Source organism: Triticum urartu, chromosome 4A (assembly GCF_056163025.1).
Source record: "Triticum urartu cultivar PI428250 chromosome 4A, HENAU_Tu73, whole genome shotgun sequence".
Classification (NCBI taxonomy): domain Eukaryota; kingdom Viridiplantae; phylum Streptophyta; class Magnoliopsida; order Poales; family Poaceae; genus Triticum; species Triticum urartu.
The window spans coordinates 438592958-438610275 of record NC_141876.1 but is presented as its reverse complement, the minus strand read 5'-3'; the positions used below and the strand labels follow the sequence as shown (position 1 = coordinate 438610275).

At 54.6% G+C, this 17318-nt stretch overlaps 1 protein-coding gene and 1 pseudogene across 1 annotated transcript; one reads left to right on the top strand and one right to left on the bottom strand.

Annotated features, from left to right (window-relative positions):
• Window positions 1-573: 573 nt before the first annotated feature.
• Window positions 574-7686, bottom strand: LOC125531995 (premnaspirodiene oxygenase pseudogene; annotated as a pseudogene).
• A 1373-nt stretch (window positions 7687-9059) lies between these two features.
• Window positions 9060-9683, top strand: LOC147976099 (uncharacterized). The gene has a single exon (XM_087519725.1). It carries the CDS (start codon window positions 9060-9062, stop codon window positions 9681-9683), a length of 624 nt encoding a protein of 207 aa, XP_087375851.1.
• Window positions 9684-17318: the final 7635 nt, after the last annotated feature.

Below are 17318 nucleotides of genomic sequence, written 5' to 3'. Positions count from 1 at the left end.
TACTCAAAGCCGGTAGCAGTTAATATTCTTTCGAACTTCTCATGCCACTCCTTAGGATCTTGTTTAAGGCGATATAAAGACTTTAACAACTTGCACACCTTTCCTTCCTGACCAGGTATTACAAAACCATCTGGCTGATCCATGTAAATTTCCTCCTTCAACTCTCCATTGAGGAAAGCCATCTTAACGTCCATTTGATGAACGAGAAGACCATGTGAGGCAGCCAGTGATAGTAGCATCTGAATTGTGGTCAGTCTAGCCATGGGTGAATAAGTATCAAAGAAGTCTTCACCTTCTTTCTGGGTATAACCCTTAGCCACAGGCCATGCCTTGTACTTTTTAATCGTACCATCAGGTCTAAGCAGACAAATCTGACACTTTATTTCATAAACTTTTCAATTGTAACATCAAGAGTACCGCAAAATTCCAACAGGTTTGGCATAACAATAGTAACTCTTTACAGAAAAATCTGACACTTTATTTATCCATAAAATCATCATACACAACACAAAAAGTTGTGTTGGAAAGTAGCACATGGATGCCAAATAACTTAGTTAGCTAGCTACTAGCTACTTATATTTCATACACTGACTCGGGGACAAATGACTTGGCACAGAGCCGGAGAGGCAACTTGCGGCGCAGACCAAGGCCACCCCTCTCCGTCATGTCCACCTCGGTGACGCCCTCAGGCAGGGACCAGTTGAAGTGGTAGCAGAGTTGTACAAGCGCCATTTGCAAGACTGGGAGCCCATAGGATATGCCCGGACACATCCTCTGTCTGGCCCCGAACTGCCGAAACTCGTAGTTGCTCCCTGTGAAATCGACGGAACTGTCCTCAAACTGCTCGGGCTTGAATTCTTGAGCGTCCTCCCAATACCTTGGATCTCTCCCAATAGCCGATGCATTTACGACAAGGCGTGAACCCGCGGGAATCAGGTATCCGTCGACCTCACACGCCTCGACGCACTCCCGGGGCACCAGGAGTGGCGCTGGCGGGTGTAGCCGGAGGTTCTCCTTGATGAAAAGCTTCAGGTATGGGAGCTCGCTGGCCTCGATGTCGCCTTCACTGATGGTCGCCCTGCCACAGAACGCCTCTCGGATCTCACGCTGCAACTTGTCCATCACCCTCGGATTCCGCATGAGCTCAGACATACCCCAATCCAGCGATGACGCCAACGTGCCGGTTCCAGCCACGAACATGTCAAGTATGACGCCCTTGATGCTGTTTGTGTTAAGGTTGTTGAGTATATTATGTACGTGTATATTTGTGTGTAGGGCTCACCTCCTATTTCCTTTGTATAATTGAGGTTGTGGCCCACCTCTGTACTTATATATATGTGCCTGGTGCACCGATCAATACATCGAGATTGCACAACCCATAACTTGTCCTTCTACATGGTATCAGCCTTTTCGGCCTAACCCTAGGGTAGCCGCCGCCACCGCGCCTCCACGCGCCGCCGCTGTCGCAACCCACCACCGCACCTGCCGCCGCTGCGCCCTCTCCCTACCACCCCGCGCCACCGCCGCCTGTGCTAGCTTCCGCCCCGCAGCCCCGCGCGATCGCTAACCCAGCCCCGCTCGCCTAACCCGCCAGCCCTGCTCGCTAACCCGCGCCGGCCCCGCTCGCCTAAACCCGCCAGCTGCCAGCCCCGCTCGCTAACCCGCGCCGCCCCGCACGCTAACCCGTGTCAATCGCCCCGCACGCTGCATCACCTCCCAGCCACGTCGCCCGCACACCGCATCGCCGTCCCACAGCTGCGTCACCTGCCACTGCTGCCGCCTCCTACATACTTCTCAAAACCTAACTCTAGCCCGCGCCGAGTCCCAAACCCTAACCCTCGCCATGAGCTCCTCCTCGTATACCGTCTCTAACCCGTTCGCCGGTCCCGATGTCACTCTCGTCCGCCACCTCAAAATCCATGAGCGTGTTCCGGTCAAGCTTGATCACACCACCGCGTCCTACTCCGCCTGGAAGCGGTATTTTTCGCTTGTGTTCCGTGAGTACCTCCTGCACGGCCACGTGGACGGCACCGTGGACTCGGTGCTCATGATCAACGACGAGGAGTGGATGATCCTCGACGCCACCATCATCCCTTGGTACTACCTCACCATCTCCAGCGACCTCTTCCACACTGTGGTGGACGATGAGGACGACGCCCATGCGTCTGGACCAAGCTCAACGGCCTCTTCACCGACAAACGGCTGCAGCGCAAGGTCCTGCTCTACGGTGAGTTCTACGGGTGCCAGCAACTTGACTGATCCATCGATGATTTTTGCATGCGCCTCAAGAAGCTCGCCGATGAGCTCCATGATCTCGGGGAAAAGATCGGCGACGAGCTCCTCATCAGCACCCTCTCCGGCGGCCTCAACAAGGATTTCAGGAACGCCGCCTCCAACCTCACCCTCATCCCGGAGCCTACCTTCGCTAAGGTGGTTGCGTACCTCAAGTTGGAGGAGCGCCGGATGCGGGTGGCGCGAACTCGCGCGACCCACACCACCCTCGTCACCGGCACCCGCGGGGGTCCAGCCCCGCTACCGCCACGCCCGACGCCGCCACAACCGGCGGCGCCCACCTTCCCGCCAGGCTTCCCGCCCGCCCCGGCCGCCCCCTTCGCGCCGCCCCAGCCGACGGCCAACAGGAGGCTCGTCGCAGCGACCGTCGTGGTGGCCACAAGCAGGGGGGCGCCAGCGCTCAGGGAGGAGCACCCCGCCCATCGCAGCAGGCTTATCAGCCGGCCCCGTGGTACGCCGGCCAGAACCCATGGACCTACTTGTGCACGCCTACTCCATGCCGGTTCCTCGGGCCCCTGCCCCGGGACTTCTCGGCGCCCGGCCACAGCCACACCAGGCGTTCTACGCCGCGTCGCAGCCCTACGCGGCGCCCTACGGCCAGCAGCCGCAGCCAGGTGGGCTGCCGCTGCTGCCCTTGACGGCCGCGCCGCCTCTGCCGCCGGCACCATGGGACCCGGCTCTTCTGGCGGCTCTCCACAACACTCCTTCTCAGTCCGGCTACACCGGTGGCGGCGACTGGTACATGGACAGCGGCGCCACCGCTCACATGGCGGCGTACCCCGGTAACCTCCACATCGCCCATCCTATCCACACTTCCAACCGCATCACCATCGGTGATGGCTCTTCTCTTCCTATCACCCATATTGGTCATGCATATTTTCCGTCTAACTCCACTCCAATATCCATGTCTAATATTCTAGTTTCTCCTAAACTTATTAAAAATCTTGTTTCTGTTTGTTCTCTTGCACGTGAAAATCCGGTTACCGTTGAATTTGACGAATATGGTTTTTTTGTTAAGGACGCTCGCACGCGGATGGTGCTCCACCGATGTGATAGCCCCGACGAGCACTACCCAGTTCACTCCGCCACCTCCACCACTTCCGCCGCCCCTGTTGCTCTCGCCACCGGTGTGGATCTTTGGCATGCTCGCTTGGGTCATCCTAATCCTGCCACCCTTCGCCACATACTTCGGAGTTTTTCTTTCATGTGTAATAAGAACGAGGATCACTCGTGTCATGCATGTCGCCTCGGCAAACATGCTCGTCTTCCGTTTAGGGCTTCATATTTTGTTGCATCGTACCCGTTTGAGTTAATTCATAGTGATGTTTGGACCTCTCCTGTTACCAGTAATACGGGCTTTCTTTATTACCTTGTCATACTTGATGATTTTTCGCATTATGTGTGGACCTTCCCGTTGCGCCGCAAGTCGGATGTTATATCCACACTCGCCGCCTTCTACTCCTATGTTCTCACGCAGTTTGGTCGTCCCATTCTCGCGTTGCAGACAGACAACGGGAAGGAGTTTGACAACCTCACTGTTCGTAATCTTCTCACCACACATGGCACGATTTTTCGTCTCACTTGCCCGTACACCTCGCAGCAGAACGGTCGCGCTAAGCGCATCCTTCGCACTCTCAATGACTGCGTTAGGACTCTTCTCTTTCATGCCAACGTGCCTCCGCGCTTTTGGCCTGACGCTCTCGCCACCGCTTCTCTCCTCATCAACATCCGCCCATGTCGTACTCGCGGGAACTTTACACCTCATCATCTTCTCTTTGGTGCATCCCCCTCTTATGATGGGCTTCGCATCTTCGGCTGCCTTTGCTACCCTAGCATGGCCGCTACTGCGCCTCATAAGCTTGCACCCCGCTCCGTCGCCTGCATCTTTCTCGGCTACCCACCTAACACTAAGGGCTACCACTGCTATGATCCCATCTCCCATCGTGTTTTCACCTCCCGACACATTTACTTTGATGAGATGGTGTTTCCGTTTCAGCAGCAGGTACCTCTTGTCGCCTCGTCACCGCCGGCCACCGGCGGCTCATCGTCGACTTCGTCAGGTGGACGGTCTCGTTCGGCCCGTGGACTGCCTCCGAGCTTTGGCGGTCCTCGCGCCCTCACGCCGGCGCCCGCCCCTCGGCCTCCTCGGCCGACCCTGCCGGCGCGGCTGGCGCCCCTCCTTCACCCGCCGCCCCCGACTCGGGCGCCGCGGGGTCGGGTGCTGCTGGCTCGGCCGCCTCTTCAGCCGCCTTGACGCCGGCCTCCTTGCCGGCCACCTCGCCGGTCCTGACGCCGGCCTCCTCGCCGGCTCCGACGCCGGCCGCCTCGCCGGCCCCGACGCCGGCCGCCTCGCCAGCCGTCTCGCCGGTGGCTCCGACGGTGCCGCCTGGCCCAGTTACACGGGCTCGTACCGGCGTTCATCGTCCGAGCCTCCGGTACTCGAGCGACGAGTATGTCCTCGCAGCCTCCACTGCGGAGCCGTCACCTCTTCCCGCGTCCGCTCGCGCCGCCCTCCTTGATCCTCACTGGCTTGCGGCGATGCAGGAGGAGTTCGACGTTCTTCAACGGAACCGCACTTGGACACTGGTTCCCTGGCCTCCTCGCGCCAACGCCATCACCGGCAAGTGGGTCTTTCGCCATAAGACCCGCTCGGATGGTACTCTCGAGCGCTACAAGGCTTGCTGGGTGGTCCGTGGTTTCCGCCAGCGCGCTGGAGTGGACTTCACTTAGACGTTTGCCCCGGTTGTAAAACCGGGCACGATCCGCACCGTCCTCCAGCTCGCCGTCTCCCGCGGCTGGCCCGTTCACCAGATGGATGTCTCCAACGCCTTTCTCCACGGCCATCTTGAGGAGCAGGTGTATTGTGAGCAACCCACTGGTTTCGTCGACGCCTCACTTCCTGGCCATGTGTGTCTGTTGTCCCGCTCTCTTTACGGGCTCAAGCAAGCACCCCGCGCCTGGTACCAGCGGATCGCCGGGTTTCTTCAGACACTGGGCTTCAGCGTTACTCGCTCGGACGCCTCACTATTTGTCTATCTCCACGGTGACACGACTGCATACTTGCTTCTTTACGTCGATGACATCATCCTGACGGCCTCCTCAGCTCTTCTTCAGCAGATTACTCTCCGGCTGCGTGACAAGTTTGCCATTAAGGACTTGGGTGCTCTACATTATTTCCTTGGCATTGAGGTTGTTCGGCGCCCGGATGGTTTCTTTCTTCATTAGCAGAAGTATGCACATGAGCTTCTTGAGCGTGCTGGCATGCTCAACTGTCACCCTGTTGCTACTCCTGTTGACACGAAGGCCAAGGTCTCTGCTCTTGAGGGCTTGCCTGCATCGGATGCTCCTTTCTACCGGTCTATCGTCGGTGCTCTTCAGTATTTGACTCTCACCAGACCGGATCTTGAGTATGCTGTTCAGCAGGTGTGTCTCCACATGCACGCCCCTCGTGACTCCCATTGGACTCTCGTGAAGCGGATCCTTCGTTACATCCGTGGCACGATGACCCTCGGATTGACACTCACGGCGTCTACTTCTCTGGAGATGGTGGCCTACTCCGATGCAAACTGGGCTGGCTGCCACGATACTCGTCGGTCCACCTCTGGCTACTGCATCTACCTCGGTCCTTCACTCGTCTCGTGGTTGTCCAAGCGGCAACCCACGGTTTCGCGCTCCAGCGCGGAGGCTGAGTACCGAGCTGTGGCCAACGCTGTTGCCGAGTGCACCTGGCTACGACAGTTACTTCAGGAGCTGCATCACGACGTCTCCCAGGCTACGGTTGTCTACTACGACAACGTTTCTGCGGTGTACCTCTCCGCCAACCCCGTTCATCATCGCCGGACTAAACACATTGAGCTGGACATTCACTTTGTGCGTGAGCAGGTGGCTCTTGGACGTATTCGGGTTCTCCATGTGCCGACTGCACAACAGTTCGCCGATGTGATGACGAAGGGACTGCCGACTTCTACCTTCGAGGAGTTCCGTTCCAGTCTTTGCGTCGCTGGCGCCGCTTCGACTGCGCAGGGGGGGGGGGGGTGAGTATATTGTGTACGTGTATATTTGTGTGTAGGGCCCACCTCATGTCTCCTTTGTATAGTTGAGGTTGTGGCCCACCTCTGTACTTATATATACGTCCTTGGTGCACCGATCAATACATCGAGATTGCACAGCCCATAACTTGTCCTTCTACAAAGGTGAAACCCGATGCCACCTTTCTCTTGCAGTCCAATGAGAACATCCACCAGGTTCTCCTCGACGTCCGAGGCCGATGCACCGGATTTGACCCTGTCCTTCCGGACGCCTTCCCTCTCTTCTATGACCCCCTCCAAGGTGGAGTCCAACGTCCTGTGCAAATCCTCTAAGGTACGGTGCATTCCGGTCGCCTTGGCCAGCACGGACCGCCATGTCGGGAAGAGATCGGGGATCTTGAAGCCGCCGGCTAGTGCGACCCCGGATTTTATCACCGATAGGAACTCTTGGGCGTTTCTATGCTTGTTCCCGAAGGATGCGCGGGAGACGATGCTGATCGTTAGGTTGAAGAAAGTCATGGTGACGTCCACCGGCGTTGATGGCCCCGTGGCATGAATGTTTTCTACGTGACTTCTCACCTGTACATGTACAATGTGTAGACTTATTCTCTATTTTTTTTTGTGCGTGACTTATTTCTAATTTGAACTAAAACTAGGACAAAAGTTATGGAACGGAGTATATATATATACCAGCAAAAGAAAATCAGCATTGTTCGAAATTGGGAGTTATTATTTGGTAGGCATGCAAACTTGGAACCTTGAGTGTACTCTCCGACCATCTTTAGTTTAACTAAACCAAAAGTTCAGGATTCACTTCATTTTTAAAACTTTAGTTCATTTGGTTGAACGAAGTATTTGGAGAATGCCGACGTACCTCTTGTTCCCTAATGTTCCTGAAGGAACGGACACGGCTCGGGCTCAGTATCTCGGCGGCGCAGAGCTGCCGGAGCTTGCGCCAGTAGGTGCCGGACGGTGAGAAAAGGATGTCGGAACAGCCGTACATCAGGGCCTCACCAGCGAGGAGCCTGGGGCGGGTGGCGAAGTTGGCGTCGTGCGTCCTGAGCACCTCGCGAGCCATCTCCCTTGACGACACGACGACGAGAGGGGTTCCCCCGAGCTGGAGCATCATGAGCGGGCCGTGTACGCCGGCCAGGTCTCTCAGGGCGCGGTGCGGGAGCACGTTCAAGAGGTGGTGCATGCTGCCGATGACAGGCAGCTTCCATGGGCCCGGCGGGTTCCTCACCTTCGGCTGGAGAGAGAGTTTAAGGACCCGGAGTAGCACCACGGCGACGCCGAAGAGTAGGAAGGATTGGTACAGGAGATCGGCCATGGCTGTTTGGCCTTCGAATAGTGCAGCTGAACAAGGATTTTTTGTTGCCGAAGCTGCTCTGCGTGCATCTGGACAGGGGTGTATCCACGTATATATAACCCAAGGTGGCCATGCACGCATGCAGTGCCATGTCCATTGTGGGCGATGACTTTTGTTCGCGCAAATAGCAGCCTCGTCTCATTGATTGTCAAGTCCTCGGTCAGTCGGTCTGCATTGCTACTACGCCGTACTTACTGACTTCTCTCTTTGAGCTCTGATTCTGGCCTGTTAATTCAAACAAGTTTCATTTGATCAAGTCCTTGTGTACCCCCCATATTCACGGTAAAACCATCTACCATTCGGACTAGTACTATATACGGAGTATATGCAGAATTTCTTTCCCGCCTAGTCTAGTGACTACCGAATCATGCCAAGCTAAGACATAAAATAGGCCAACATTGATTAGGTGGCGGCTTTAAACCGAGAGGGCAATAACACACGTTAATTAGGTGGCGGCTTTGGAAGTGAGAGAGTCAGCATCCTGGGAGAGAATTTTCAACAACACTGTAAAAAGAGAGGAAAATTAGTACTCTCTTCGTCCTCATTATGTATGCTTTCAATGACTTGAGACTACCAAACACAACTTGTAGTGATCAATTCATTGCATGCAATGCTATTAATTAGCAAATAAACATTAAGTTTTCTCATTTTTCCTTCGCCTTGGTCGTGATGCATAGTTTAAGATGACTTATACACCTACCCGAAGGGAGTACGTACTTTAGTCGACAACCAAATTGGTGGTAAGAAGTACCCGGCCAGCTCCACACCGGAATTAGCATTTAGCATTCAACATTACTGGTCCCGTTCTACGCCAGAAGAGTCCCATATCTAAACATTCCGGTGCGTAATCCGAAGAATTGAACTATGTACCTCCTCAACATCAACACCACGAACCTCTAGACTTCATAACATACTTTCATCCCGATTTATGAATAATAAAACAAAACCAATACATATAATACTATAAAGGAGAAGCCGTAGACAGAACCCGGACAAGCGGGTCGAAAAATTTAGAAACAACCGGTTTCCAGCCTTTTCGCTAGCTACCGGAAAATGAGCCTACCGCCGAAAGTTTGGGCCCATATTCGAATTTGGTCTGGCCAACCGGTACCAGCCACACGCAAGTAAGGGCATCTCCAGCCGTTCGGCCCCCCAGGGCGCCTAAATAGAGCGGCCTGGAAGCATGCCGGCGCTAGTTCGGTCTCTGGGGGCGACCTAGCTCCCAGTCAAGCCCCCAAGCGCCGGTCTCAGGATGCGGAAAATTTAAACTTGGTCGTTCCCGCTCTCAAAAGACGTCACAAATCCGGCGGTCGGACGTAGTCTGGCGTTACAAAAAACAGAGCGCCGCACGTCGCAAGTTCGCATGCGCAATGATTCACTCGGCGGGGTCGGTTCCAGGCGTTGGCGGAGTCGGCGTGCGCGGGCTCGACGGTGTCGGAGCTACTTCGGTGCTGGGCTGTGTCGGCGCGGCTTCGGCACTGCTGGGCGGCGATGTAGAGGCGTCGTTCGGGCTTGGCGTCCGTGTGGTCGTGGGCGCGGGAGCTTGCGTCGTCGGCGTTGCCGTCTGCATCTGGTTCAGGATGAGGCCGCGCTCCGCCATGTACCACGCCCTGAGCTGCTCATCGTTGCTCTGGAGCATGTCCGCCCCGCCCATCAGAAAAGCCATGTCGGTGTTCCTCTTCTTCGCGGCGACGTTCGTCCGGAGCAGGTCGAGCTTGATGGCGTTGTTCTTCATCAGCGACGACCACCGCGCCTCGGTCTTCTCTTCACGTAGGACGGCCCGGGCCTGGGCATCGGCGAGGCAATGCTCGATGGACTCCTGCACTCGCGTGGTTGCCGCGTCGGCGTTTTTCCCCTTCTTTGCCAATTTGTGGCCGTCCGGCCGCCCCTCTGACGCGCCCGGAGTCGTCGCGTCCGGCTTGTATGTCTCCTTGGCCTTGTCGAGGGTACGTCGGACTTCCGTCCACTTCTCGCACTTGTCAATGCGCTTGTAGACGTGGAGGTGCTTGAAGTCGGCGTCTTGGTTGTCGCGCCGATACATGGTGAACATACGCAGCAGCTGCACAGAGGAACAAACAGTTGGCAGGCGGCGGGCGTTGACGACGAAGAGATGCGGGCGAACGGCGTGCATACCTGATCCTCAACGCCGGCGCCGCTCTCCGGGCGAGCCGCGACCTCCTCGACGATTCCATGCCATTTGTTGCACGCCAACTGGATACGCCCCCAATGGTTCGCCATTGCCTTGGAGCCGCGCTGCATGTAGACGCCTTTGAAATACGGGTCGACGAGCTTCCGCTCGTCGAACTCGGCCTTGATGCGGTCCCAGTACGTCTCGAAGCTCTGGCTCGTGCCGGTGGTCGGGTCGAGGCAGACGACTTTCCATGCTTCAGCGAGGCATTCCTCCTCCTTGGATGTCCACTTGATGCGCGCTTCGCCTGTCCTAACCGCCCGCTTCTTCTTCTGGCGCCCCTTCGTCGGATCAGGAGCTGGCTCCTCGTCCTCGTCCTCCTCCTTGGGATCCTGCGCTTCGTGCGCGTCCTCGCTGTAGACGTAGCCGAGCTCGGCCTCCATGTCGCCACTGAGATCCACTACCTCGTCCTGAGTAGCGAACCCGGGAGACGCGGCGGCCGCGGTCGATCATGTCGCGATGATGTCGTCCATGTCGGCTCCTGTGTCATCCGTGTCGCCGAGGTGCGAGAAGGGCAGCGGCCCACGGCGGAGATGGGGCGTCGGTGTGGTTGGGTAGGCGGCGGGTGGCGAGTAGTTGTATGGAGGGTACTGCACGCCGACGAAGGCGGGCGAGGGTGTGCGCGTCGCGGGGTGGCCATGGGGGAAGGTCACGTTTGGGTTGAACCCCCGTGCGCGTCGCCGTCGGCGTAGCCGGGCGACGACGATCCCCATGGAGATCCGACGCCTTGCTGTCCCCAGGGCGCATACTGGGCGTGGCTGATGACGGGTGGATTCATCATCCCCGCGTGGTCGACCTATGAGGAAGACGCCGCCGCACGCGCCGCGTTGTCGCGGGCCTTCTTGGCAATGGCCCTATTCCGCCGGTCGGTGGTGACTGCGTCGCGTCGCTGAACTTCCACTCTCCACTCGGCGTTCGACATGCCCGGTGGCTTCGATGGCGGCGCCCTCGGCTTCCTCTGCTTCGGCTGGGCCACGGTGCCAGTCGTGGTTGCCGCCGCGCGCGGCATGGCGTACTTCTTCGGCGGCATGGCGGCGACTGGAAGGCGAGCTGGAGGGGGTTTGGCGGGAGAAAGGGAGGGAATGGCAGGAGGAAGGCGAGCGAGCGGAGGAGATGCGAGGGAAAAGCGTCAAGAAGCGGCGGGAAAAGGCCCTCGGGTCGCCGCCAGGGCGGGCCCACGCGCCTTTTTCGCTTGTGCCGGCTCCCCAAGCGCCCCCCAGGGCGCCGGGTTCGGCCTGGGTCCGCCGGCACCAGTTTTGGCCCGAGCCGGCGAAAAACGGGTTTCTTGGGGCGCGACTGGGCCGTTTTTTTGGCGCCGGCGCGGCAAAATCGCCTGGGGAGGGCCTGTTGGGGGCGCAACTGGAGATGCCCTAACAACACGCAACACATAACCTCCATGTGAAAACCTAGCCACATCCCACACACTTCTCTGTCTCCCTCTCCCTCCCTCTCTCTTTCTCTCTCTCCCCGTCCCTCCCTCCCTCCCTCCCCCCCTCTCTCTCTCTCTCTCTCTCGCGCGCGCGCGCACGCGCTTTTCCGGCTGCATGATTTGAATGAGGCGGCGGCATGAATGTTGCATCTTTCTGGGGGTGTGCAAGCCGCACATCGCTACTCACCATGGGAGGCGTCGGAGGGGGAGAGATACCGCTCCATCGATCGGCAGCCCGAGGAATGTCGACCGCATGCTTGTTGGCACAGTCTCTAACTACCGGTCGCAACCGCTCCTTGTGGCTGAGGCACTGCTCTAGCGACCGGTGGCTGGAGGGAACTTAGCCTTGTGGCCATTGGTGTTGTCTCTGACAACCCAACGCTTTAGGATTCCCTCATCGATGTGGTGGTCCATGGCAGGGGGTGCTAGTGGTAATATGGTAGGTACTAACGGTGGGAGGGCATCAAACACAGTCGTCGGCGAGGCAACATAGCTGACTGTAGTCGTTGATAGATCGGTCAGAGGGAGGAGGATCGGTGCACCGGGGAGCAGGGGTGCTAGGCAAGAGGCGGAGGTGGACGGTGGCATTGGCAGTGGATGCAACTTGGCAGAGGAGGACGGTGACCATGACCATGGCCGATGACGCGGATTTGTGCAACATATGCATGTGAACCCCGTTATCCTCGTCATTGGTGCAAGGCCATGGGTCTTGAGATATGTGACAGCCTGACAGATTAAACTTCAAAATTAGCAGACATCAACAATTTTTTCTAAAAGGACCACGAGACATCCATTTTGCCTCACTATTTTCCACTATAGTTTATCCTATTTCAATGATATATTTCACATTATGGTGAAATTCTAATATCTTTTCTATCAAATGCAAGGTAAACACGGAGAGGAAAAATGCCGGACAACTGGAAATCTGGACAAAAAATACAACAGGAGAAAAAGCAATTTTTCGGAGCTCCAAATGCAGAGGGGATTATACTGAATTATTTTCAGGAAATATGAAGCCACGAGCCAGAAGATGGGCCAGAGGGGACCCACTAATACGTCTCCAGCGTATCTGTAATTTTTTATTGTTCCATTCTATTATAGTATCAATCTTGGATATTTTATATAACATTTTGTTCTATTTTATATCAATTTCTGGGACCAACCTATTAACCCAGTGCCAAGTGCCAGTTGTTGTTTTCTACTTGTTTTTGGTTTTCCAGTAAATCAATATCAAACGGAGTCCAAATGCTACAAAACTTGTTGATGATTTTTTTCTCGATAAAAGAGACCCGAGAAGCTTCGGGAGGAGACCAGATGGGAAGCGAGTAGACGGCAAGGCAACAGGGCATGCCCAAGGGGCAGGCGCACCCTATTACCTTATGGGCCTCACGTGGATCCGTCTGTCCTAATTCCACCTCTATAAATTCTCCAAAATCGGAGCCACCCCAAACACTTTTTTCGCCGCCGCAAATTTCTGTTCTTCCACGATCCCATCTGGAGGCTTTTTTCGGTACTCTTCCAGAGGGGGGATCGATCACGGAGGGCTTCTACATCATCCTTGCTGCCTTCCGATGATGCATGAGTAGTTCACCACTGACCTACGGGTCCATAGCTAGTAGCTAGATGGCTTCGTCTCTCTCTTTGATGTTCAATATAATGTTTCCGTCGATGTTCTTGGAGTTCTATTCCATGTAATTTTCTTTTGCGGTGTGCTTGTTGGGATCCAATGAATTGTGGGTTTATGATCAGATTGCTCATGAATGTTAATTGAATCTTTTTTGAATTCTTTTATGCATGATTATTATAGAATTGTATTTCTCTCTGATCCATCCGTTTAGTTTGGTTAGGTAATGATTTTTCTTGCAACGGGAAAGGTGCTTTGTGATGGGTTCAATCTTGCGGTGCTCAATCCCACTAACAGAAAGGGACATGATACATATTTGTATTGTTGCCATAAGATGGGGTTTATTCATATTTCTTGGGTTTACTTTGTCTACATCATGTCATCTTGCATAAGGTGTTACTCTATTTTCGTTAACTTAATACCCTAGATGCATGCTGGATAGCGGTCGATGGGTGGAGTAATAGTAGTAGATGCATGCAGGAGTCTGTCCACTTGTCTCAGACATGATGCCTATATACATGATCATTGCCTTGAATATCATCATAACTATGCGTTTTTCTATCAGTTGCACAATAGTAATTTGTTCACCCAACATATGCTTTGTGCTGAAGAGAGGAGCCTCTAGTGAAAACTATGGCCCCTGGTCTACTTTTATCATATATAAAAACATAAAAATACTTTGGTGCACTTTTTTTACAATTTATCTATTTACCTACCACTATGAGATTTGATCCTTGCAAATAACCGCCGAGGGGATTGACAACCCCCTAGTTTGCGTTGGGTGCAAGTATTTGTTTTTGTGTGTGCAGGTGCTGCTAATGAGGTTTTGTGTGGTTCTCCTACTGGATTGATAACCTTGGTTCTTAACTTAGGGAAATAACTATCTCTATTTGAAAGTGCGTTATATCGACTAGACGGGGGTGAATAGGCGATTTTTAGGAATTCTTCATTGAGGAATTTCAGGGTGAGGAAATTCCTTAACGAAGAACTACTTACAGCGGAATAAGTACTCAGAAGTAAACATAACAGAACACAAGCATGGTTGAGGGAGTCCTGGATTAGGGGGTCTCCGGACAGCCGGACTATCTCCATTGGCCGGACTGTTAGACTGTGAAGATACAAGATTGAAGACTTCGTCTCGTGTCCGGATGGGACTCTACTTGGCGTGGAAGGCAAGCTAGGAAGTACAGATATGGATATCTCCTCCTTTGTAACCGACCTTGTGTAACCCTAACCCTCTCCGGTGTCTATAAAAACCGAAGGATTTTAGTCCGTAGGACAACAACCATAACATACAATCATACCACAGGCTAGCTTCTAGGGTTTAGCCTCTCTGATCTCGTGGTAGATCTACTCTTGTACTACCCATATCATCAATATTAATCAAGCAGGACGTAGGGTTTTACCTCCATCAAGAGGGCCCGAACCTGGGTAAAACATCGTGTCCCCTGCCTCCTGTTACCATTCGGCCTAGACGCATAGTTCGGGACCCCCTACCCGAGATCCGCCGATTTTGACACCGACATTGGTGCTTTCATTGAGAGTTCCTCTGTGTCGTCGCCGTTAGGCTTGATGGCTCCTACTATCATCGATAGCGATGCGGTCCAGGGTGAGACTTTTCTCCCCGGACAAATCTTCGTATTCGGCGGCTTTGCACTGCGGGCTAATTCGCTTGGCCATCTGGAGCAGATTGAAAGCTACGCCCCTGGCCATCAGGTCAGATTTGGAAGTTTGAACTACACGGCCGACATCCGCGGAGACTTGATCTTCGACGGATTCGAGCCACAGCCGGGCGCGCCGCACTGTCGCCATGGGTATGACCTAGCTCTGCCGCCGAGCAGTACCCCAGAGGCCGCGCCCGCATCAGCTCCGACCCTTAGCTCAGAGCCAACTGCACCAATCGAGGACGGGTGGCTAGACACCGCCTCAGGGGCTACAGTCTCGACAACGATCGAGCCAAACACCAGCATAATCCTCTATGCAGCCCGTGACTCCAAGGTGCCGGACTCTTCTTCTGACTCCGAACCATCCGCACCCCTGCCAATCGAATCTGATTGGGCGCCGCGGATATCTTTTAGCACTCGCCCTTCGGCGACGTTCTGAATTCACTAAGGTCTCTCTCTCTTTGTCAGGAGAGCCCTGGCCGAATTATGGCCAACAGGATTGGGATGCGGACGATGAAGAAATTCGACGCCCACCCACCACCCACGTAGTAGCCACTGTCGATGATTTAACCGACATGCTCGACTTCGACTCCGAAGACATCAATGGTATGGACGATGATGTAGGAGACGAACATGAACCAGCACCTATAGGGCACTGGAAAGCCACCTCGTCATATGACATATACATGGTGGATACACCCAAAGAAGGCAATGGCGACGGGATAGCAGAGGATGACCCCTCCAAGAAGCAACCCAAACACCGACGTCAGCGGCACCGCTCTAAGTGCCACCAAACCAAAAGTGGTGATACCGGCACAGGAGATAATAACACTCCGGATAGTGCCGAAGAAAACAACAAACCCCTCCAGCAAGATTTAGAGCAGGAGGATGGAGGAGCCAGCTCTCCTGAGATAGCGGCAGATGGAGAGGAGGAGGATGACAATCACATGCCCCCCTCCAAAGACGAGGCAAGCCTCAGCGACGATGAATTCGTCGTACCAGAGGATCCCGTCGAACAAGAGCGCTTCAAGCGCCGACTTATGGCCACGGCAAATAGCCTGAAGAAAAAGTAGCAGCAGCTTCAAGCTGATCAAGATCTGCTAGCTGACAAATGGACTAAAGTCCTCGCGGCCGAGGAATATAAACTCGAGCGTCCCTCCAAGAGTTACCCAAGGCGCAGGTTACTACCCCGACTGGAGGAAGAAGCGTATGATACGGCTGATTGGCCACCTCGTGGCCGCGATAGAGAGGCATTCCAGCCAAAAGCTCAGCCTCCACTCCAACGCCATTCAAATAAAAAGGCATGGGGAGATGCGCCAGACCTGCAAGACATATTGGAGGACAAGGCAAAGCATTCAAGATCGACCTACAGATCACGAGGGCGCACCACTCTGCGAGACGAGAAACGTCACGCCGGATACAGTAAAAGCAAATTCGATTGGGCCAAACACAGCGGGCAAGACCCATTTGAGCTGCGTCGCGATATAGCCCAATACAGAGGCGCCGCACACCCCTTATGCTTCACAGACGAAGTAATGGAACATCAATTCCCAGAAGGTTTCAAACCTGTAAATATTGAATCATACGATGGCACAACAGATCCCGCAGTATGGATTGAGGAATTCCTCCTCCACATCCACATGGCCCGCGGCGATGACTTACACGCCATCAAATACCTCCCACTAAAGCTCAAAGGACCAGCGCAGCATTGGCTTAACAGCTTGCCAGCGGACTCCATTAGCTGTTGGGAAGATCTGGAAGCCGCATTCCTTGACAATTTTCAGGGCACTTATGTGCGACCACCAGACGCCAATGATTTAAGCCACATAATTCATCAGCCAGAAGAGTCGGCCAGGCAATTCTTGACTCGGTTCCTTACAAAGAAAAATCAAATCGTCGACTGTCCGGATGCGGAGGCCTTAGCGGCTTTCAAGCATAACATCCGAGACGAGTGGCTAGCCCGGCACCTTGGTCAGGAAGAGCCGAAATCTATGGCAGCTCTCACGACGCTCATGACCCGCTTTTGTGCGGGAGAAGACAGCTGGCTAACTCGCAGTAATAGCATATCAAAGAACCATGGTACCTCAGATACCAAGGACAGCAATAGCAGGTCACGTAGCAACAAGCATAAGCGCCGCATTAACAGCGAAAATACTGAGGATACGGCAGTCAACGCCGGATTCAAAGGCTCTAAACCCGGTCAGCGGAAAAAGCCATTCAAACAAAGTACACCGGGTCCGTCCAGCTTGGACCGTATACTCGATCGCTCGTGTCAAATACACGGCACCCCAGACAAGCCAGCCAATCACACCAACAAGGATTGTTGGGTGTTCAAGCAGGCCGACAAGTTAATTGCCGAAAACAAGGACAAGGGGCCGCATAGCGATGACGAGGAGGAGCCCCGGCAGCTGCACATTGGAGGACAGAAGAGGTTCCCCCCGCAAGTGCAGATGGTGAACATGATATACGCAACCCACATCCCCAAGAGGGAGCGGAAGCGTGCGCTCAGGGACATATATGTGTTGGAGCCAGTCGCCCCAAAGTTCAACCCTTGGTCCTCCTGTCCGATCACCTTCGATCGCAGGGACCTCCCCACTAGTATCTGTCATGGCGGATTCGCCACACTGGTCCTAGACCCAATCATCAACAGATTTCACCTCACTCGAGTCCTTATGGACGGCGGCAGCAGCCTGAACCTGCTTTATCAGGACACAACGCACAAAA

What these genes read in the sequence shown, in the direction of transcription:
- LOC147976099 (XM_087519725.1), top strand. Translation starts at nt 9,060, where the DNA reads ATGATTCACTCGGCGGGGTCGGTTCCAGGCGTTGGCGGAGTCGGCGTG.